Consider the following 21,761-nt stretch of genomic DNA (forward strand, 5'->3'; position numbering starts at 1 on the left):
GAGACCCACCAATATCTCTTACATCGGTGCATCCAGCCAGATTCACACCTCTTTTGACTCCCCATACACATTCTAATCCTTGATGGAACTTTGTTTTGCTTCGCATTTATCCTTTGGCAAAAGCAGCAACATCATAACAAACAGTCTGGATGTGAGCTCGCCGAGACTCCTGCGTTCGCACCGCCGCACGCCGCCGCTTCCATTGTGTTCAACGTTTTTTTAACTATTCCTTAACTCTATTTTGTTTACATGTTATATATGTAAAGATACCGTTAGTTGTAAAATATAAAATAAAACAGAAGTTAAATTGAGGAAAACCTTGCAATTTCTTTTTTATGGTAAACAGAAATGTTTTTAAATGGTCGATATTTTAGTTTGATATTCTGTTTCTTTCGCCAGTTCTACACTAGTTTAATTCGCAAAATTAAAAGTCAGCTGGATTAATTGTTGTGCTCAAATTTATATTTGTTGCTTTTTCGCTTTTTTGTTTGTTTTATTTATTAATTATAAATACATTTAATAAAAAAAAACCTAAATAATGTAACGCTTAGATGTTTAAAGAAAAAGAAAAATATGTTGCATATACTCCGCATACGGTTAATGGGACCAAGGCCAGGAGTCGGATGGTGGCTGGTGGCTGGAGACTAGCGTGAGGGTTGGGTTGTCCAGCTGCATCTGCAGCTCCAGCCCCAGCCTATCCCATCCTGGCACTGGCGTTAACGTTTAACGATGACACAATGGCAGTACGTATGTGATCGATGGCGGCGATGGGTCGTCGGCTGCCCGCGCCGACTCCGCCCTCGAGGCCTATGGCTATGACTCGTCTGGAAGGAGGCTGCCCTCCTCCAGTGGCTGATTCTCCGGGTGACGCTCTACGTCCTTGACCCACCCCTAGCACTTGCGCTTGGGCGTGCGCCGCTTGACACCACAGTTGTCCACCTTCTTGCTGCCCTTGGCGATGGCCAGTAGCTTCACTAGCTTCTTGTGCGAGTCGCCCACGATCCAGCCGTGCTTTTGGTACGGCTCGTTCTCCTCGAAGTGCTTGCCGGGCGACGGCGACGCCTCCTCTTCCGGCTCCAGTTCCAGCCGATCCCCGTCCCTCTGCTCGCTGCCGGCTCCTGTTCTGGATCCTGCATCGGCTGCCTCGCCCTCGTCGTCCAGGCGCCCAAACTCATCGTCGCTGGAGCTGCTCCAGTAGTACAGCTGCTTCTCGCTCGCCGGCCGCTTTCTTCGCGCCGGCGATTGGCGGTTGGCCTGGGATTTCCGCTTGGCCTTCAGGTTCTTGTTGCTGCTGCTGCTGTTGTTGTTGTTATTGGTGGTGCTGCTGGTGGTGGCGACGGAGCTGCTCCTGGGATGCGGTGGCGGCGCCTGCTGTTGTGGATTGCAGTACCGCGCCTTGATCCTCTCCCTTGGGGGTTCCTGTGGAGCTACCGCCACTGGTGCTGGTGGTGGTGGTTCTATCTCCTGCTCAGCTTTTCCCCTGGGCTGCTGCCTTGAGCTGCGCGTCCTTGTTGGTGGTTCCACTTCCGGCTCTGCTTGCTCCTCGTCCTCCTCCTTTTGTTGCACCTTCAGCTTCTCATTGCCGCGCTTTTTCCGACTGTTGGTTGCCTTGGTCGCTGGAGTCCTACTCTTCGCGGATGCTTTGGATTTTCCCCTTGGATTAGGCGCCACCACATCTGGCTGAGGTGCGCTGACAACAGTTGGTTGTGGTGGCGGTGGTGGTGGTGGTGCAGATGGTGGTTGCTGGTTCCTTTGCCTGGCCCGCGACTTTGGCTGCTCTACTTCTGCTGGCGGTTGCTTCTTGTCGCTGGCGCGGTTCTTTCGTTTCGCTGGAGCCGCCTGAGGAGTCTGGGCTTTCTTGCTGGTCACTGGAGGTGCCACTGGCTCCGGCTGGATGTTCGCCTCACTAGTCTTACGCTTCCGCTTTTGTTCCTGCTGCTCCTTTTGCTCGATCAGCGCTATGATGTCCTTGGTGGATAGGAACTCCTCGTACTCATCGGAGCTCCATGTCTCCACCAGCTTCTTGGGTCGGTTGGTCGCACAGCGACGCTTGGACTTACGCTGGCCCTCGTCGATCAGCTGCTCGATCTCCTCGTGACTCATGCCCAGCTCGGACTGCAGCTTGGTCAAATCCTTTCGGGGCTTGCGATTGGATGAGGAAGAGCCAGAGGCGACGGTGGCTACCTTCGACTTGGCCTTTGCTTTGGCCGGCGCGGATTTGTTAGTCTTCTTGGCAGTGTTGGCCGTCCCATTTTTCGGTTTTCTGCCCGGTGGTAGAGCACTGGGCGCTGGCATTGCCGCAGGCGCGGCCGGAGCTGCTGGCGCCGCCATGGGCTCCACGTGGTGGTGGTGGTGATGGTGGTGGTGGTGATGCTGCTGATGGTGGTGGTGTGGCTGCTGCTGCTGCTGCGGGTGATGACGCTCCCAACTCTCCTGCACCATAGATGGCGAGCCCTCCATTTCGGACGCCTTAGCTCCGCCGCCACGCAACTCGTCAAAGATCTGGTCGAGATTCGCTTGGTTCTTGGGCAGCGCCTTCATCTTGGCCAGGCCGGGCACCACACTGGGGCCGGGCAACATTGGCGCCGAGGCGGCCATCACTGCCGTCGCCTTGGCGCTGCTGGCGTGCTTGAAAATCCGGCCCATGATCAGCGACTTGTTCTCGAAGGTTTTGGCAGTGGCCCGACTAGAACTGCTGCTGCTGCTCCGACTACCACTCCTGGTATTCTCCGCCGACGAGGAGGACGAGGATGACGAGCTTGAAGTCGACACGGCGTGACCCCCTCCCTGGGGGACTACCACGCGCGCTGGCGCAGCGCTAACCACCCCGACCTCCGGTTCTTGCTCCGGTTCCACATCGCCGTCGCAACTCAGGGTCCCGAAATCGTAATCATCCCGGTCGGAGTAACTGGCCGTCGAGACGCTGTTGTTATCCTGCTCCTGCAGCAGATTCACGCACGTCTTGGGCTTCTGGAACGTAATGGGGGCCTTCTCCTCCAGACCAATGTTCTTGAACGGCCGGTCGGGAATGATGATCCGCCCGGAGGCCGGAGGAAGGGTTGCTGAGCTGGCCACGCCCGCCGCCGCCTTGATGATGGAGGCGTGCATGATTGTCTTCGAGGACGTGGAGCTCTGTTGCTGTTCCAATGGACCCGTGGGCGTCACTGTGGGCGTGGGTGTGGGCGTTGGCGTGGGCGTCTGTTGGATGGCAGGCGGTAGAGCTGGCACCGCAGGAGTAGCCGGTGCGGGCGGCAGGTGGGGCAGGAAGTCGCCGCCGGGCTTCTCGCTGCCCAGCGCAATGTCCGCCAACTCCGTCAGCTTGCAGACCCCTCTCCCCGACTTGGCCAGCTCCAGCATGTCCAGCTGCATGTTCACGTTCTCGTAGCCCTTCATGGCGGCCTTCGTCTTGAAGCGCGACGTGGTGGTGGCCGAAAACTGGGACACCGCCGAGTAGCTGGGCGAGAGCCTGTTGTGATTGCTGAAAAGAAATTTCCCGAATGAGTAAACTGCTGAGATATTTGTTTCAAGATCCTAGTCTTTATGATGCCCGAGCGACTTCCGATTAATGGATCAAGATTAGATTTTGTATTAAGAAATTTATAATTTGGAAATGTTCCTCTAACTCAAGATTATCAGTACCGAGCAATTTACAATCTACAAACTGACTGTAGTTTTATTTCGTAAATATATTTCGAAAAAATAAAATATAATTTTTTATTATAATATAAAGTTCTGCCTCAATAATAAATATAATAGATCCTGAATATTGAAGTACTTTTGAATCAATTACTTTCCGCTTTATTATACCCGTTACTCGTAGAGTAAAAGGGTATATTGTATTCGTGCAAAAGTATGTAACAGCTAGAAGGAAGCGTTTCCGACCCTATAAAGTATATATATTCTTGATCAGGGTCACTAGCCGAGTCGATATAGCCATGTCCGTCTGTCCGTCTGTCTGTCCGTCTGTCCGTCTGTCCGTCTGTCCGTCTGTCCGTCTGTCTGTCCGTATGAACGCTGAGATCTCGGAAACTATAAAAGCTAGAAGATTGGCATTTTGCAAGCAGATTCTAGGAGTTCCTACGCAGCGCAAGTTTGTTTCAAAAAGGTGCCACGCCCCCTTTAACGCCCACAATCGCTTATATACGATTTTAAAAATTTAAATATTTCGGAAAAGTAAAAATGCAGTTTTATTGTGTTTATCAATACCTATCGAAATGTAGAAGAAATTTTTCAAATCGGACCATTCGTTAAAAAGTTATGCGTGATCAAAGTTTCTATCTCCATCTCCCTCGCACTCCCTTTACCTGAGTAACGGGTATCTGATAGTCGGGGCACCCGACTATAGCGTTCTTTCTTGTTTTTTTTTTAAATGAAGCACTTGGTGCTGAATCATTGCATTCTAAACTAAAAGTTTTACTAAAGTTATACGACAAAAATAGTTATCAAAACTTAAAAATCAAAGTCCGATCTTATCGGAACTCTCCCATAAATCCAATCCAGGCCCACCAAATTCTAACCAAAAATATCAAGGGAAGCCTTTTTAATTTGAGTATACGAGTTTTTCGCGACGAATTTTTTGAGTCTATACATCGTTACTTTTATAGTGCATAAGTATGCAAAATCTATAAACTATAAGCCCTATCAACTGTATATGAATATCCTTGGTGACGACCATATAATTCTATATATAATTCATACAGTAATGCGAAATTAAAATTTAAGAAGTAAACAAGGTTCCTTATTTGGGGATTATTTAAGGGATTATTAAATACCCTGCGGATAGGTTAAATACCATTTGTTCTTTATTATTGCCGGCTATAATTGGCGTAAAGTGAAGACGGGTTTAAACCACCCTTTTTCTCAATAACTACTGGTTATATTTTGTGAGCAGTGGGAACTTACGTGGGCGTTGTGGTCGGCGTAACTGCAGGCGGGTTGCGGAAAAGCTGTTGGATGACCGGCTGGTGGCACACGGCAGGCGCTGGCTGAGGAATTGAAACGGGAACAGGAGCAGGTGCCTCTGCGGGTGGCGGCGGCGAGGGAGACGGCGACGGCGAGGCCGGTGGCGGCAGAGAAAGCGACGGGGACGCAGGCGGTGGAAGCGATGGCGATGGTGATGGCGATGCCGGTGGTGGCAGCGACGACGACCGAGATGGCGAGGGCGAAGCTGGCGGCGGAGGCGGTTGCTTTCTGCCCGCCGTCACTATCACAGAAGTGGTGGCGGGACCGGCTCCTCCGCCGGGAAGGGTGCGCGGCGTCTCGGCGCTCTTCAGGATGTTGCAGCACTCGTAGAAGAGACGCTCGTCGGGATTGAGATTGAGGCGCGAGGCGGTTGGAGCTGTCGGACTGTGCTGGTTGTCGTGCAGACGCAGGCTCGCCTCTGTGATCACATGGTGCACCTGCTCCTGCTGCTGGCGATGGTCCTGCTCCCTCTGCAGCTGGATCCTCTCCTGCTCCTGAGCCCTCTGAAGCTCGCGCTCGCGCTCCCGTTCCCGCTCCCTTTCCTGATGGGCCATCTGCGAGGGTACCATCAGCACCGAGGCTCTCATCTGCTGCGCAGCTGCTGCCAGATGCTGCTCCTCCTGGTGCTGCACTGCCAGCTCGGCCTGTCGCTCCCTCGAGTTTTCCAGGTCGTGCACATCCTGCGGACTAGACGGAGCTGTCTGCGACTGCAGGTACTCCTGGGCAGACACCTTGGACACATGGGCCAGGGTCATGTTGTGCTTGGAAAGCGAGGTGGCCGTGAAGAAGCTCTTGCCGCACAGCTTGCAGCCATACTTCTCGGCATCCAGTTCGCTGCGCTGCGTCCGTTTCTTGGGACGCCGCGTGAGCAGCACGCTGCGGCGCCTCCTTCTTCTGCGCCCGCGTCCTCCGCGTCCCAGATCCTGCGAGTAACTAGTATACACACTCATCTCATCATCCAGGTCCATGTCCATCACCTCGGTGTTCGTGTTATCGTCGCACATGGAACCGAAATTCGAGTGCTCATCATTCAGGTTCGGCGCACTGCGCACGCTCATCGAAGTGGGTGGGCGATAGTATTTGTCCTGGTCCTGATCCTGGTCGGGATCCCCTTCCCCGTCGAACTCGTCGTGGGCAAACTCAAAGTCCTCGTTGGTGGTGGCCGACATGATCTTCTCGTTCACGTTCTTTGCAATCTCCGTGAGGTAGTTGTCCTCCTCCTCGGGATTGTCGTTCGTCGCTGGCGCTGGCTGCTCCTTAGGTGGATCTTTGTGCTCCACCTGCTCCTTGTGTATGTTCTTGTTGAGCCGTGGATCACGACTGAAAGTGGCCGCCTGGGGGATCTGCTCCTGTTTCTCCTGCCTGCTTTGCTGCTGCTGCTTTGGCTGCTGTTGATCCCTGGCCACCGCGCTGCTGAGGATGCTGGGTCGCAGGATGGAGCTGGCTGGTGGCTGAGCCAGGCCGCTCGCCCCCGCCGCCGGCTGCGAGTCCTTGGCCTCCCTGGCCTCCTTGGCCAGCAGCTGCTTCTCGATGCCGATGGAGAAGGACTCCAGCGAGGACTTGAGCAGACTGATGTTTTCGTTGGTGGCCTTGCCACCGCCACCAACTCCTCCGGCCTTTCCCCGCCGGTAGTAGCAACTCTGGCGGCGCTTCGGCCTGCCGCGCACCGGGGCACTTGGTGGCGCCTCTGCCCCCACCTCGGCCTCCTTCTTCGCCAGCTTCGCGGCAGCGGCCGAGGACGTCCCTAGGGCTGCGTTGCGCTTGGTGCTGGACATGAGGAGCATCCCCGTGAGCAGCAAGTCCTCGCTTTTCTCGTACGCCAGATTCTCCAGCTTCTTGAGGTTATCCCTTCGCGCATTGTCGATCTTGAAGCTTTCCAGCAGCTGATCGGCCACAATTGCCGCCAGTTCGTTCTTCCGTCGCCGACGCTGCTTCTTCTTGGCGGGCAGCTCCACTTCCTCCTTGGGCGGAGGAACGGGTTCCTCCACTGGCGTGGCCGTCGTGGGAATCGGCTGCTCCGACTGGGCCAGACTGTGGAAACCCGAGGAGGTGTTGTTGTTCAGGTTGCTGCTGTGCTCCTCCATTAGGGAGCTGCAGTTGGTCTCCGCCATCGTGGTGGGCGGGGGCGTGGCAGTGCGGGGTGGCAGCGGCAAGGCCGGCGCCACGGAAATGACGGAAACCGGCACAGGTGCAGGGACAGACGCCTCCGGCAGTGGATCGATCCCGGCGACAGGATCAGGAGATTCCGGAGACTGACGCTCCATTGGCGGAGGAGAGGCAGCAGGCGAGGTCACTGGAATGGGCGTCGGATCGGCCGCCGGTGGGATAGTTTCCGGCTTCTTTTCCTTAACACTCATTATGGGGCCTTGAGCTGGAAGGGAAGCAGCTGGATCAGAAACAGGAACTGGAACAGGAGCTGGAGCTGGAGCTTGGATTGTATCTGGAAGCTGAGGCATCTCCACTTTCGCATCCCCATTCACTGGCAGCGAGATAAACTGCTGCAATGGCGCCACCGGCAAAGTCTCCTCCAGGGCGAGCAAAGCAGAGCGACAGTCGATGGTTCGCGAGCGCATGGAACGTTTCTTGGGCGTCAGATTCTTGGCAGGCACGGGCTGTGGGGCAGGAGCCACGGGAGGAGGAGCAGCGGGAGAAATAACAACGGCAGGAATAGCATTGACAGGCTGAGTCTTGTCCAAGCCTGGTGACAGGAGCAATCCCGCGGAGGGTTGCAGCGCCAAGATGCAGTTGCTCGTCTTGTGCAGCGGTTCCTCCAGCTTTTGCTTCTCCCTTTCTCGTTCCCGTTGCCTCTCGCTTTCCTTGTCTTTCCTTGCCTGCTCCTCCTCATCGTCGTCCGGCAGACTCGCTTGGACAGCCATAATGACCGAGTTAATGGCATCGTCGATGTGGTTGTTGACCACCTCATCCATGCGAGGGCACACCTTCGCCTGGCCCTTCCCGTGGTCCTTTTTGGAGTTCCCTGTTCCCTCCAGTGAGCGCTTTTTGCCGCCCGAACTCTTCACGGGATGAACGGGCGTGGCAACGGATGCGGACATGGATACTGGCGGTGGACCGTTGGACGGCACCACCACGCCAGTGCCAGGATTGCGCACCTGTGGGATCTTGAGCAGATCCAGGTTGGAGTAATAGTGCGAGGCCAAAGGCGCAGGAACTCCGCCTGGCATTGCGAGTTGGCCGGAAACCAAGGCAGCACCTGGCGGTGGAAGCGGAGCGCCTGGATGCTGTTGAGGTGGCAGTCCTGTTGCTCCCGTTACCAATGGCAGTGGGACAGGTGGCATTGGCAGCTCCTGCGGCATCCTAGGCGGCGGCACCGGCGACGGCTTTCTGCTCGACTTCTTCGACAGATCCAGCGGCTCCATATCCATGTCCAAGCCGATCAAGTTTCGTGCCTCGAATCCACAGATCGTTTGCCGCCTGGCGGGCATACCTCCCGCGCGGTGATGCGGCAGGCCAACGAGTCCAGGGTCCCCCGTTGTGCCGCTGATCAGCGGCTTTTGCAGCACTCCTCGGTGGCTGGTCAGGTTCAGGGGCTGATGGTCCATCACGAACATGGTGGTCGGCGCGGGATTGGAATTCTGATTCGGATTCGCTTGGAGCTGCGGCATATACAGTGGCATCTTGGGCAGCATGCTAACGTTCACGGGCACTGGCCCCACCGGCAGTGGAGCTGGCATTCCCTGCATTCCCAACGTCATTGCCACGGGCACAGCGAGGGGAACGGCCCCGGGTACGGATGCCGGATTAGTAGGCGGCACGGCAAGCAGTGGTTCCAGCGGAGGGTACTGCTTCAGGGCGGCCAACGAGGCTGGCTTCGGTGGTGGAGCAGCCATCTGTTTGGTTGCCGCCTTCGTGGGCGTGCGCCTTGGAGGCGGATGGGCCAATGCAGCGGCTGGCGGAGGAGCAAGTGCGGCGACTGGCGGAGGAGCAGGTGCAGCGACTGGCGCAGGAGCAGGTGCAGTGATTGGCAGAGGAGCTGGTGCCACACCTGACGGAGGAGCCGGGGCGGGCACTGGCATACTGCTGAGAACGGGAGGTGGGAGGGCAGCAGGAGTTGGCACCAAAGTAGGAGGCGGAACTGAAGGCGCCGCGGCTGCTACAGGAACCTTAACTCCTTCTGGCAGCTCCGCCGGAGGTTTCCGCACTTGTATCGACTCCAACACGGGCTCCGGTGTGGCATCCACTTTGATGATTCGCCGGGACACAGCCTTACGTTTGGGCGTCTTTGGCTGCACTCGCTCCTTTTCTGCAGCCGCAAGTACAGGTGTCTCCACCAGCTGTGCTGCCATGTCCCCCTTCTCCGGCGACTTCTCTTGCTCCACAGTTGTCTTCTCCTTTTCCGGCGGCGCAGGCGGTGGCACTTGCTCTGTTTTGAGCTTCTCCTCCAGTTTGCCGGTGAGCATGGCTATGCAGTCGCTAATCCTCTTGCTGCGCTTCACACTCGAATTGGGCGTCAACAGGCGAGAGCTGGCAGAGAAGGGTGGAGCAACAGCGGCAGCTGGCGGGGATTTGGTAGCCGGCGCAGGGGTTGTGGGCGGTGTGGGCATTAGCTGCTTGCTGGGAGTGGGCGATGCTGGCTCCGAATCCGGAACAGAGGCCGGTGGAGCAGCTGCCTCTGGGAGGGTTAGTGGCAGTTCAAGCCGCAAGGATGGCTTTTCCTCAGCGGGCGACTGTGACTTGGCAGTGGCTGTGGGTGCGGGTGCGGGGGGTTTCGCCTCCGGTTTGGCTGGCAATTGCTCCGATTCGAATTCAATTGTCGGTTCTGGCGGGGATTTGACTTTATCCTGCTTTGCCTTCTGATGTTGTTGTTGTTGCTTCTGTTTGCGACGACTGCGCTGATGCTGCGCGGCGACAGCGGCGGACGAGGAGCCCGTGGCCACCACCGATGATCTCGATCGTGATCTTGTGGTGCGCAGCAAGTGCTGATTGTAGATTCTCTTTGTGCTGCTGCGCTGCTGTTTGGATTTCGATTTGACCAGCGACTTGGCCATGGACTTGGCCTTGGCCTTGTTCTTGGCCTTTCGCTTGGCCTTGTTGTCCACGGGGAAGATCTTCTTGCAAATGCGCTTGGCGGGCAGGTTTTCCAGCATCTTGCGAATGGATTCGGCTGGAATGGGAAATGGAAATATTAGATTGGGTCAATGTTAGGAATTCACTGAGAGGTCTTACCATCGCTGGGCCTTTGGCGTGGCGAGTTCTTCAACTTGGACGAACTGGAGCCGCTCTCCTCGCCCTCTGCCTCGCCCTCACCATCTCCCTCGGCTTCGCCGTCTCCGATGCCCTCCTCCACTTCCACCTCCAGCTTCTCCTTCTTGCGGGCGGATAGCTGCTTGAGCGGCTTCTTGGAGAAGGCCCGTCGCTTTTTGGTGCCGCAGTAGTAGCGATACTTGCGCTTCTTGGCCAGCGACCACACATAGTCGCCGGAGCAGTCCAGCATGTGGCGGTAGAGATCCATGAGGCCGCTACACTTGCGGCCGCACTTGGTGCAGCTGGAAGGAGCGGACGAGGAGGAGGACAGCGTCGTGGTCGCTGTCGAGGACGTGCAGGTGGAGTGAGACATCGCGGTGGGGGCGGTGGACATCAGGGTGGAGGCAGAGGATGAGCTGGGCGAGCACGACGACGATGTAGACGCAGTGCCCGATCCCGAGGCCGGCGACGGTTGTTGCTGCTCCAGTCCCGAGAGCGGAGTGGGCGTGGACACCTCGTACGATGAGCGCGAGGAGGCAGACGACCTGGTCTCCTCCTCCGGCTGCACACGCTCCTGCTCCTGCTTGGGCTGCTGCACTGGGGCAGGCGCGATCTGCGGCCACCGTATGCAGTTGCTCGCGGCGGCAAAGCGACACAGCGCCCGCTTGGGGATAAAGAGGTGGCGCAGCAGGTTGCCGGCCAACAGCTCCCGTCCCACGACCTCGTAGTGCGTGGCGTAGATGTGCGAATGGCGGAAGGTCTTGTGCTCCTCCAGCGACTTGCGCTGATCGAACTTGGCGCCACAGCAGATGCAGAGGTAGAGCCGTGGGCGCGCCCACTCGCCGCTTAGCACGACAGCCCTTCGGTTCCTGAGCCGCTCCCGCTCCAGTTCCCGCTCGTGGTCCCGCTCCCGCTCCCGCTCTCGATCCTGATTCTGATCGCTGGTCCCGGTTCTCGGCTGTAGTTGAAGCAGGGAGAGGAAACTCTCGTCGGCGAAACTCTGAGGTAGCAGATCGTCCCCAGCATGCGTATCCAGGCCAACCGGCTCATCCTCCTCGTTCTCGCACTTAATTACCGCCTGTTCGTTCTGCTCCAGGATGATGTGCGGCAGCAGGCGGTGGTCAAGTATGAGATTGAGCTGCTCCAGCAGGCGGCGCTGCTCCTGGTTCTGCTCCTCCGCCTGCGAGAGCGAGAGATCGTGCTTCTGGCGCATCGTCAGCTGCGTCCACATGTCCAGCTTAGAGAGATCGCGCAGACCCAGGTAATTTGGCTGCTTCAGCTTCTTCACCAGCCGCCCGCCCTCGTTGATCAGCGTGAACTTCTTCACGTAGTCCCACTTCCACTTCCAGCTGTGCTTGGTGTGCGGTCTCCGACGGAACTTGGCCAGCGGCAGCAGTTCCCCCGTGCCGCCGAACTGCTCCGCGGTCAGCAGCGTTGGGTAGGAGGCGCCGCCAGGACCCACCTGACTGGGTCCGTGCAGCATAATGAGTTCCGGCTTGTGAGATGCGGACGACGATGATGATGATGATGATGGGGAGGTGAATAGCCGGCCGTCGAGGTGATTCTGGAGATTGTGGCGCACATTGAACACTACATCCTTGTAGAACTTGTCATCGAACACTGAGCTGGCGGCGGAGGAGGAGACGCAGGCCAAGCTGGCTGGCAGCCGAAAGACTGCGTCCGGATTGACCGCATCGTGCGATTGCAGAGCCTGATTTCCAGCCGGAGTGGCTTGCTGCAACTGCAGCTGCTGAAGCTGTTGCCGCTGCGCCGCCGCACGGCTGCTGCTCCGGGACTTGCTGCTGGGCGTGGCCAGGGGCGGTGGCTCCTCCTCCTTGCGCTGGTTGCGATTCCGATGGCTAGGCAGCCGGTTCTGGGTAAGCCCGAGCCGAAACAGCACCGGCTCGTCGGCGCCCATCAGTCCGGGCTTGGGGGCATCCTCCGGCAACGGATGCTGCTGTCGCTGGTGCCCCGACAAATGGTCCGCATCCTGGAAGCGCAGGCGACACGGCTGGCAGCCGAAGTACTTGTCCGCATGCTGGTCACTCAGGTGCTGGAACAGCTGCTCCAAATGCTTCGCCGGCAGACAGATCTGCGGGGGCGTGGCCTGGCGCCGATTGGCCTGCTGGCCGCACCACTGGCAACCGGGGAAGCCGCCGGCGGGATGGGAATTGGAGCTGGTGGAACGGCCGCTGCAGCGCCGCTCCTGCCGCTCGGTGTGGAACTTGTCCACATGTTTGGCCTGCAGCTTGCCGGAGGCGAACTTTCTATCACAGTACAGACACAGGACCTTCGAGTGGCCCGCTGCTCCTCCCAGCCCGGCGGCTTCATCCCGCTCCCGTTCTCGCTCTCGCTCGCGTTCTCTTTCCCGCTCCTCCGTCAGCTGATGCAACTTTTCCACCAGGCGGGGCAGCCGCTCCAGCGGCAGGCTGCAGATCAGCGAGATCGATTCCTGCTCCGCCTCGTGCGGATCGGGCTCGTCGTGCGGCTCAGGTTCCTCCTGCTCCACGTCCGCCTCCTCCTGCCTGGGCTGCCGCTTCTTGCGCGGACTGGGGGCAGCAGCAACGGCAGCGGGAGCTGGGGGCGTGGCCGGTCCAATTGGATTCTTGCCGTTGACCTGCTCCTCCGAGAGCTTGAAGCCACGGCGCAGGCCGAAGCGCGACATGGTCTTCATGTGGAGGCCAATGGGTCGTCGAACGGTTCGTTGCACAAGTTCACTGCTTCGTCACTCCTGCAAGCAGTGTGAAGCGAACAACAAATTATTACTCTGTGCCCTGCTTTCTTCCTTCTTCTTTTTGTTGACAAATAAACCGCAAGAAGAAGCAGCGAAAAAACAAAAACTACTCGCACACACACACAAGCACACCTGCTCAATAGGAAATTATACAATAAACATTTTCGACTCCTCAGGTTTAATATAGCATTTTACCCACTTTCCACTCCACTTTGACTTTTGTGATTTTGTCTGTCCTGGTTTTCGTGTCGCTTCGATTCTGGTGTATTGCACTTTTCTGGCTGGGATTGGGGGATGCGGATGCAGACCAGCCCAGGACCGGATCGGATCAACGGATTGCACGCGAATAGCCAACGCACGGCATTGCAGTTTGGTTCAGTTCAGTTCATTTCGGTTATAGAGTGGCTATATGGTGTGGTATTATTTTTTCCTTGTATATTGCCTTTCCACCCTAACAACTGCGTTAGGAGGTATCTAACGTTTAGCCCAAATCGATGCGTGCGTACGGCGCAGAGGGGGCGGCGACGAAGGGGGCGGGACGGGGGGCAGGACGACGACGATACTTTCTGGTACTCGTACCCGTACTCGTACTCGTTCCCTTTCTGATACTAACGATGGCCAAACGATTTTTCGGCGGCGGCATTATCAGCCATCTATGTGCTATATAAACACTAATTCAATTTCACTGTCCTCCAGCTCATGTGCATATATTTGGTTCGTTCACACACAACACAGCAGCAGGAGCGCCCGAGTTTAATGTGTGTTTTTTTTTTTTATGAGAAATCGAAATCGCGTCAAAATGGTCGGGTTTACCAGTGTGTACACACTGTCTGTTGGGCCGTCGCGAGGGAAGTGCTTCGACTATCGATAGTTATTAACCAGGTTAATAGATAACTCCCCGTTGAAAAACATGATATTACTATTATTAAACGCTTTTTTATTGACAATACTATAGAACTAGTATATGCAATACAAAATAAATCGATAGTCAGAGGTTGCCAAGCAATTACTTGAGCTGCAAGTTTAAAAATTAAAGCATCGAATTCAAATTGTCAATCTTATAACTCTAGAGTTACTTATTGAAAAATTAGTATTTTAAAGAAGGTACATATTTGCAAAAATTATATGATGCATTTATTCATTTAAACCTTATTACATTTCTGGCTATAATGACTTTATGTACAAAAGGGGAGTACCTAGACACATTGTACACATTTTAGTACTTTCTAAACTTATCTTTGTATTGGATTTTATATAGTTGGAGAAAAGTCTAATTGGAAGCTACAAATTTTAATTTTTTCTTTTTGAATTTGATAAATGCCACTTCTACATTTCAATTCCACTGCACTCTTAAGATAAGCTAATTCCTCCTCATGTATACTTTTTAAATGATTCGTTTCAAAATTTTGAATAATCTGAAATAAGAGCCAGTGGAAGTCGGCTATAATTGGCATAAAGGGTAAAATGAAATGTGATTTTGGTTAAAGAGTAAATTGTATACAAAAAAACCAAATGAAATCTAAAAATTACCGTTCTTGTACTATTGTTTTTACCATTTACCCTTCTTAGATAATTGGAAAATGGTGTACCTTGGTTTTACCGAAGTATTTGTTTTCACAAATACCAAGTGCATTACCTAGGTAGAAAATACTAGTACCTGTCCCGACATTGACAAAAGGACATTTATTTGCGCCTTTCGATAACCACGCCTATTTGTGTTTTCGATGATTGAGTCGGAAGAATAATGCGAAGGTTTGCCTGTCAGTAACATACATATCGATAGGCACCAGCCGACCATCGATTACAGCGTGACAGCCGGGTAGCGTTGCCACCCCACAGCAATGTTGGCTTGTTTTTGACGAGTCATTTTCTTGTCTTGTCTTGCAACTAAACTAAACCAAATTAAAACTCACTGCTGGACGGAAACAATGCCGTACAATATGGACATACTGATGCCGGAGAAGGTAAGTGTTTGGGGCTGCACCGGTTGAACTGGATAATATCCGTTAACATCCCCTTTCGCCAGCAGGACGAGCTTTCCGACTTGAAGCCGAAGGATGCGCACAGTTCCCTGGACGAACTGGACATTGATGATCTGTATGTGCGCTACAAGGTGAGCAAAGCAGTGTTCCCCTCCAGTCGGCAGCCAGCTAATCCTTTTCGAGTCCACAGAAATTGCAAAAGACCCTGGAGTTCATAGAGGTCCAGGAGGAGTACATCAAGGATGAGCAGCGGAACCTTAAGAAGGAGTACCTCCATGCCCAGGAGGAGGTGAAGCGCATCCAGTCAGTGCCGCTGGTGATCGGCCAGTTCCTGGAGGCCGTCGACCAGAACACAGGCATTGTGGGCTCTACCACCGGCTCCAACTACTACGTGCGCATCCTGTCCACCATCGATAGAGAACTGTTGAAGCCCTCCGCCTCGGTGGCCCTGCACAAGCACAGCAATGCCCTGGTGGACGTTCTGCCGCCGGAGGCCGACAGTTCCATCTCCATGCTGCAGCCCGACGAGAAGCCGGATGTGAGCTATGCGGACATTGGTGGCATGGACATGCAGAAGCAGGAGATCCGGGAGGCCGTCGAACTGCCCCTCACCCACTTTGAGCTGTACAAGCAGATCGGCATTGACCCCCCGCGAGGAGTCCTGATGTACGGTCCACCCGGATGTGGCAAGACCATGTTGGCCAAGGCGGTGGCCCATCACACGACAGCCTCGTTCATCCGCGTGGTCGGATCGGAGTTCGTGCAGAAGTATCTCGGCGAGGGACCGCGCATGGTGCGCGATGTCTTCCGGCTGGCCAAGGAGAATGCGCCGGCCATCATCTTCATCGACGAGATCGACGCCATTGCCACAAAGAGATTCGATGCCCAGACGGGCGCCGATCGCGAGGTGCAGCGCATTCTGCTCGAGCTGCTCAACCAGATGGACGGCTTCGATCAGACCACCAACGTCAAGGTGATCATGGCCACCAACAGGGCGGACACTCTGGATCCTGCCCTGCTGCGTCCCGGTCGTCTGGACCGAAAGATCGAGTTCCCGCTTCCCGATCGCCGGCAGAAGCGTCTCGTCTTCTCCACCATCACCTCAAAGATGAACCTCAGCGAGGACGTCGATCTCGAGGAGTTTGTGGCGCGGCCGGACAAGATATCTGGGGCCGACATCAACGCCATCTGCCAGGAGGCGGGTATGCATGCGGTGCGCGAAAACCGCTACATCGTCCTAGCCAAGGACTTCGAGAAGGGTTACAAGAACAACATTAAGAAGGACGAGCAGGAGCACGAGTTCTACAAATAGATTAAGAATAACATTTTTCCTTCCCATTGTCCCTTAACACTACACTCTCGTTTGTACGCCTAAAGTTATATCATTAATAAAAACAACTCGTATTCGAAGTGCTGCAGGAATGGCTTCTTTGTTGGGTCGACTTGCTTTCGGGAATCAATTTATTTCTGTCAGCTTAGCAGTCTTAAAGTTATGTAGCTGCTTTAATATTTGTAGATTTCTTTTATAATTACACATTAATTAAAACTCGTGGTCTGTCCAACTATACAACTCGAGAAGGAAAATAACAAAGTTATTACATTAGCAAACACTTTTTGAGTTACAGTCAATCTCTACTAAAATAATAGCAGGAGTACTTATATCAGTATTGGAAAAGTATAGAAAGTTATTTAATTCAAAAGCTTAGATTAATATTTTCGGTAAACGTTTTTGAATAAACTCTAACCTTTAAATGCGTTCATTTAAAACGAGCTTTCACGACACCCACACCCAATCAAAAACAGCGCCACTTACTCAACAACAAAATAGACAATAGCATTGTATTTGATTCGGTCGAGAGGGAAGGTAAACAAAGAGCATTAGGAAGGGGATAGGTGCCTGGAGGGAGCTACTTCATCAGCGAGTTGACCACGGCGTTTACGTTGATGGCCTTGAGGTCGGCGTACGTTTGACCCGTGCCCACGAACACAATCGGCTGGCCGGTGATGTAGGTCATGGAAATGGCGGCGCCCACCTTGTCGTCGATGGTGTCGAACTTGGTCAGCACGATGCCGTCGATGATGTGCGGGTTCTCGTTGGAGGAGTAGTCGGCCAGCGACTGGTTGAACTTGACTAGCTGGTCGACGGCCTCGTTGCCCACCAGAGCCTCGCCCACGAAGAGCACCAGGTCCGGGTTGTTGACCTTGATCAGCTTGGACAGCGAGCGCATCAGCGGCTCGTTGTCCTGCATGCGTCCGGCGGTGTCCACGAGGACCACGTCCACCCGCGTGTCGTGGGCGAACTTGATGGCCTCCATGGCAATGCCGGCGGCGTCCTTGCCGTAGCCCTTCTCGTACAGCTGCACCATGGTGCGGCCGTCGTGCTTGGCCGCCGGATGCAGGGCGTTCAGGTGGCGGGTGTGTGTGCGCAGCTGCTCCACGGCGCCGGCACGGAAAGTGTCGCAGGCCGCTATCAGCACGTTAAAGTTGTTCTCGATCAGCCAGAAGCAGATCTTCGCCAGATTGGTCGACTTTCCCACGCCATTGACGCCGCAGAAGATTATTGTGTACGGTCGGCCATTGCGCTTCGACTCCAGGGCATCGCGAATGATGTCGATGCGCCGTTTCGGTGAGAGAATCCTGACCAGCGACTGGGTCAGCGCCTCCTTCACCTGGCTGGCGATGCTGTCGAAGGTGCCCATCTGCTTGCCCTCCAGACTGGTGGCCACCGAGTCGCACAGCTTGGCCGCGATCTCCGTGGCGACGTTCTTCGATATCAGATGGTCGCGCATCTTCTCCAGCGCCGGCTGCAGATCGCCCAGCGACATGGTTTTGGCGCCCACAATGCCCTTGAAGTAGGACAGCAGTCCGCCGCGTTTGTTCTTCTTCGACTGCACCTGTTCCTCCTCCTCAGAGGACTCGTCGTCGTCCTCGACTTCGTCCTCACTCTCCACGTCCAAGTCGCGAATCACACCCTGCATCGTGCCCACCAGCTGTCGCCCGGAAAAGAAAAGTATACGAAAATAAATACATTTGGATATTAAGACCCACAAATCAAGCAGGAAATCCTAACTTGGTAGAATTATACTGAGATTGCCAAAAAATTTTCATTGGTTTTTTCTTATCCATAATTTTTGAATGGCTAATACAAAATTTTAAACGAAACTTTACAACATATATATATTTCTGATCCAACAACGGAAAAACGAATATTGGTAGTGAAAAGAGAGTTCGAAATCGTTTCGGTTAAGATATAAAATATAATTCATTTAAAACATGCAATTTTGTATCTCAATAAAACTCGATTGCAAGAAAAAAACCTTTAATTTTGTTGGTTTACTCCACTAAATATGGCATTAGGCCAATTGAGATAGTTATTATTGTAAGGTCTAGTGAAAATGCAGGACCCTCAAAAGCTATTGGCTCAAAGGCAGCAGCTGCCACTGATTCACCAGAATCGTTTCATTATTTCCCAGCCTCACTCACCTCGCTGTTTATGTTCTGGTACTGCACATCCTCGGGCGTATCCTTGGAGCGGTCCAGCATGACGGCGTCCTTGGAGTTGCCGCCGAGATCCCAGACACGCGGCTTCTTGCCGGCCTTCTCGGAGGCAGTGGACTTGCTGGGCTTGGGGTCACTGGGCGAGGTCTTCTTGGTGGGCGTGAGCTTCTCGCGCAGCTTGCGCCGGTTCTCCCGTATGATGTCGTCCATGGAGGCTGGCGGCGACGATTGTTGCGACTTGGACGGCGGGGGGCTCTCCTGGATGTTGACCCGCTTCTCGGCCGGCTTCTTGTCGTCCTGGATCATCGAGGCGACGGTCTTCTTGGACTTTTGCGACTCATTGTAGGAGCGCATGGCCTTGGGCGCCTTCACCTGCTTGGCGGACGCCTCCTCGGCGGCACTGAGCACCCGACGGTACTCGCGGTCGAAATCATAGTCGCCGCCCAGACGCTCCGCGGCCGGAATGCCACCGAACTTCTCCTTGAAGGCCAGCTGCATGTCAGCCAGGAACCCGTCCAGGTAGTTCAGCTTGATCACCTTCTGGAAAATGGCCGCGTAGACCAGGTCCAGTTCGTTGTCCAGCTTGAACTGCACGGCCAGGTGGTCCTCCTCGAAGTACTTGGCCTCTGTGTTCCGGTCCTGGGCCAAAAAGGATTAGTATCCATTTACAAACAGTCGCCGTCCGACTCCGACTCCGACTCCAACTCATCAACACCACACTCTACACTTCACTCACCTCCAGGATAACGCCACGTATCAGGCTGTTGATGCACGAGGCGAAGCTGCTCCCCGACGCATTCGAGTGCCACAGCACCACGCCGCCCTTGGTGAATATCACCACAAAGTCCAACATTTTAGCTACGAATCCGGCAGTACAACGCGACAAAGTTTATTGCATTTCATTTGCATCAAATTTGACGTTAGCTTAGCTTACCGTTCCACGTCCGCTAGAGGTAATATCGATGTTTGGCAGGGCGTCATCGATGTTCTCCCATCTGTAACGAGTATTCAAAAATCCACTACTTTCACTGCTTTTGCGTGGTATTTTATCGAATAGCTGAAAAACTATCCTACTAAACGGAGAAATGGTCTCACCAAAAAATATATTCAAGTTTTGGCGCTCAATAAAAAAATGCACCTCAATCCTTAATTTTTTATATAAATTAAAAACTAAGAAAATCTTAACCCAAGAGATGGATCCGAAATTATATAAAATATGATAGTTTAGGCAATAAACACCGAGATATACGCTTAGTTCTTCGAAAACAAACAAATTTTTCTAGATATGTTTTATAACAGCTTTTACATAGTAGTTTTAATGTCATCATTGTACACATAAGAAATTGATTTAAAAAGTTGTATGTTTTATACAGGGTAAACAAATATCTTCAGAAGCAAAAAACTTAACAAAAATGTTGTAGGATATAGACGCCCGATAAGCGCTGCTTTTAAACTTAATCTGCTTACACATAAAGGAAACAATTGCGGAAGTTTTAAGTCTCTAGTTTTAAAACTCAGCCTGCTGAGTTGCTATAGAAAAATAAGGGAGGCTATATACAGCTGTTCTTTGTTTTTCTTTTGCTGCGGAGGGTAGAACAAATAACAAGAAAGGAAAGCTAGCTTCGGACGGAGCCGAAGTTGATATACCCTTTCAGAATATTCTGTAAATTATATTCTTCAAAATTATTCATTTGATACATTCTTAATACTCATAAAAAGTCCCAACTTCCTAATTTTAAAAATACCAAAGTTATGGCATTTCCAATCGTTCAGTTATATGGCAGCTATAAGATATAGTCGGCCGATCCTTATGAAATATGGTATGTCGGATTGATTGGCCAAAAATAAAACCCATAGAAAATCCCAACTCCTTAACTTTACAAACACCAAAGTTATGGCACTTCCGATCAATCAGTTATATGGCGGCTATAGGATATAGTCGGCCGATCCTTATGAAATTCGGTAGGTCGGATTAATTGTCCAAAAATAAAACCCATAGAAAATCCCAACTTCCTTACTTTAAAAACACCAAAGTTATGGCTTTTCCGATCGTTCAGTTATATGGCAGCTATATGATATAGTCGCCCGATCCGGCTCGTTCCGACTTATATACTACCTGCAATAGAAAGACAACTTTTGGGAAAGTTTCAAGCATATAGCTTTAAAACTGAGGGACTAGTTTGCGTAGAAACGGACGGATGGCTAGATCGACTCTCCTGGTGATGCGGATCAAGAATATATATACTTTATAGGGTCGGAAATGTCTCCTTCACTGCGTTGCAAACTTTTGACTGAAATTATAATACCCACTGCAAGGGTATAAACAAATATGACCAATTTATGTATAATATGCTCCGCAAGGGAATAAAAAGACCAAACATAGTGAAATATTAATTTAATTTAAACATTTATCTTTGTACACCTATTATTGTGACCAACCAAAATTGGCGGACTTAAGAAAATATTTAATTTAGTGTTATATTAAAGGATTTGTGAAACTGTTTTTACTTTTTTTTTTAAAGACAATGAATGGGATTAAGTTATGAAAAAAATTTGATTTGTTGAGATTAGAAAGATATAAATTAGAAATAGAAAGTTAAAAAAGAAAAAAAACACACCTATTATTTTTTCCATAAGTGCAGCTTTCAATGAATAATTACTTTGGTTGGGATAGCCAGTGTTTTTGAACAGTCGGTCTTCTGCTCGTTCAAAACCATCCTTCCATATAACGAAACTAGATCTCATTTGTTCTTCGTCAAAAATTAAAACACCTTTTCTTTTGCTTTACACATCTTTAATGTTAATTTTAGTTGTGTATGTTCACTTTTTATTACAATATAATTTATTATTTATATTTAATAATACATTATTAGAGTCCAAGTCCTAACACTTTCATTATTTTATTTATACCGCATAATATCGAAGCACTCATTCAGTTGGTTTTTCCATATTAACATTGTTTTAAAAACTCGCATTTGGTGGATTAAAAAATTGTTATCATTCGCCTGCTTTGGGAGGGGTAATTTTATAGTGCTCTGAAGAAATGCAATAACAAAATGATTAAACGTCTTGATTGGATAAATACCTTAGGAGAAGCACGTGAGTATGTTTTTCTTTTTTCGTGTTCGTGTTCGTTTTCATTTTACTTTTAATTTTCTTTTGCGATTTTGTTTAGTTTGTTTATTTGCTTTGTTTCGTTTAAGGCTAAGTTACTATGTTCTCCGCTATTTGGAACTGATCTGTTTCTTTTCAACGCAGTACAAGCAGTGTGTGGAAATCCATGATTTGGTTAAGTTTCGTTTGATTTGCTTTCGATAGTTTTTAGTCGTGTAAAACGTAATTAAATATAAGTAATAAATATTAGTACAAAATGAAATGCAAAT

At 52.1% G+C, this 21,761-nt stretch overlaps 3 protein-coding genes across 9 annotated transcripts; 1 reads left to right on the forward strand and 2 right to left on the reverse strand.

The window, feature by feature from the left end:
* Positions 1 to 110: 110 nt before the first annotated feature.
* Positions 111 to 13,706, reverse strand: LOC108039367. 6 transcript variants are annotated; one of them, XM_017116352.2, is made up of 4 exons: positions 13,512 to 13,706; positions 10,147 to 12,895; positions 4,903 to 10,084; positions 111 to 3,478 (listed from the first exon to the last, which is right to left on the reverse strand). In XM_017116352.2, the coding sequence occupies exons 2-4, from the start codon at positions 12,836 to 12,838 to the stop codon at positions 892 to 894; spliced, it is 10,461 nt and encodes a 3,486-aa protein (XP_016971841.1). In that variant the 5' UTR covers positions 12,839 to 12,895; positions 13,512 to 13,706; the 3' UTR covers positions 111 to 891. The 6 variants fall into 6 exon arrangements, with proteins under 6 accessions (XP_016971841.1, XP_016971837.1, XP_016971839.1 ...); XM_017116348.2 differs by having other exon boundaries at positions 13,098 to 13,706; XM_017116350.2 differs by having other exon boundaries at positions 10,147 to 13,030; positions 13,098 to 13,706.
* Positions 13,707 to 14,711: 1,005 nt separating this feature from the next.
* Positions 14,712 to 16,290, forward strand: LOC108039371 (26S proteasome regulatory subunit 6B). Of its 2 annotated transcripts, none has more exons than XM_017116355.2 (3): positions 14,712 to 14,862; positions 14,925 to 15,011; positions 15,071 to 16,290. In XM_017116355.2, the coding sequence occupies exons 1-3, from the start codon at positions 14,827 to 14,829 to the stop codon at positions 16,190 to 16,192; spliced, it is 1,245 nt and encodes a 414-aa protein (XP_016971844.1). In that variant the 5' UTR covers positions 14,712 to 14,826; the 3' UTR covers positions 16,193 to 16,290. The 2 variants fall into 2 exon arrangements, with proteins under 2 accessions (XP_016971844.1, XP_016971846.1); XM_017116357.2 differs by having other exon boundaries at positions 14,713 to 14,862; positions 14,928 to 15,011.
* A 399-nt stretch (positions 16,291 to 16,689) lies between these two features.
* LOC108039369 (signal recognition particle receptor subunit alpha homolog) lies at positions 16,690 to 19,371 on the reverse strand. The gene is made up of 4 exons (XM_017116353.1): positions 19,313 to 19,371; positions 19,115 to 19,236; positions 18,364 to 19,017; positions 16,690 to 17,870 (listed from the first exon to the last, which is right to left on the reverse strand). Exons 2-4 carry the CDS (start codon positions 19,229 to 19,231, stop codon positions 16,788 to 16,790), a joined length of 1,854 nt encoding a protein of 617 aa, XP_016971842.1. The 5' UTR covers positions 19,232 to 19,236; positions 19,313 to 19,371; the 3' UTR covers positions 16,690 to 16,787.
* Positions 19,372 to 21,761: the final 2,390 nt, after the last annotated feature.

This window comes from Drosophila rhopaloa, unplaced genomic scaffold, assembly GCF_018152115.1.
Source record: "Drosophila rhopaloa isolate 14029-0021.01 unplaced genomic scaffold, ASM1815211v1 contig_3, whole genome shotgun sequence".
NCBI classification, from domain to species: Eukaryota; Metazoa; Arthropoda; class Insecta; order Diptera; family Drosophilidae; genus Drosophila; species Drosophila rhopaloa.

Excerpts from the sequence above, each read along its gene's own strand:
- LOC108039371 (XM_017116355.2), top strand. The coding sequence starts at position 14,827 with ATGCCGTACAATATGGACATACTGATGCCGGAGAAG. Across the intron at positions 14,863-14,924 it reads ACATACTGATGCCGGAGAAG|CAGGACGAGCTTTCCGACTT; the intron begins GTAAGTGTTTGG and ends CCCTTTCGCCAG. Across the intron at positions 15,012-15,070 it reads ATCTGTATGTGCGCTACAAG|AAATTGCAAAAGACCCTGGA; the intron begins GTGAGCAAAGCA and ends TCGAGTCCACAG.
- LOC108039367 (XM_017116352.2), bottom strand. The coding sequence starts at position 12,838 with ATGAAGACCATGTCGCGCTTCGGCCTGCGCCGTGGCTTCAAGCTCTCG. Across the intron at positions 10,085-10,146 it reads ACGCCAAAGGCCCAGCGATG|CCGAATCCATTCGCAAGATG; the intron begins GTAAGACCTCTC and ends TTCCCATTCCAG. Across the intron at positions 3,479-4,902 it reads ACGCCGACCACAACGCCCAC|CAATCACAACAGGCTCTCGC; the intron begins GTAAGTTCCCAC and ends ATTTCTTTTCAG.
- LOC108039369 (XM_017116353.1), bottom strand. The coding sequence starts at position 19,231 with ATGTTGGACTTTGTGGTGATATTCACCAAGGGCGGCGTGGTGCTGTGG. Across the intron at positions 19,018-19,114 it reads TACGTGGCGTTATCCTGGAG|GACCGGAACACAGAGGCCAA; the intron begins GTGAGTGAAGTG and ends TTTTTGGCCCAG. Across the intron at positions 17,871-18,363 it reads ACCAGAACATAAACAGCGAG|CTGGTGGGCACGATGCAGGG; the intron begins GTGAGTGAGGCT and ends TCCGGGCGACAG.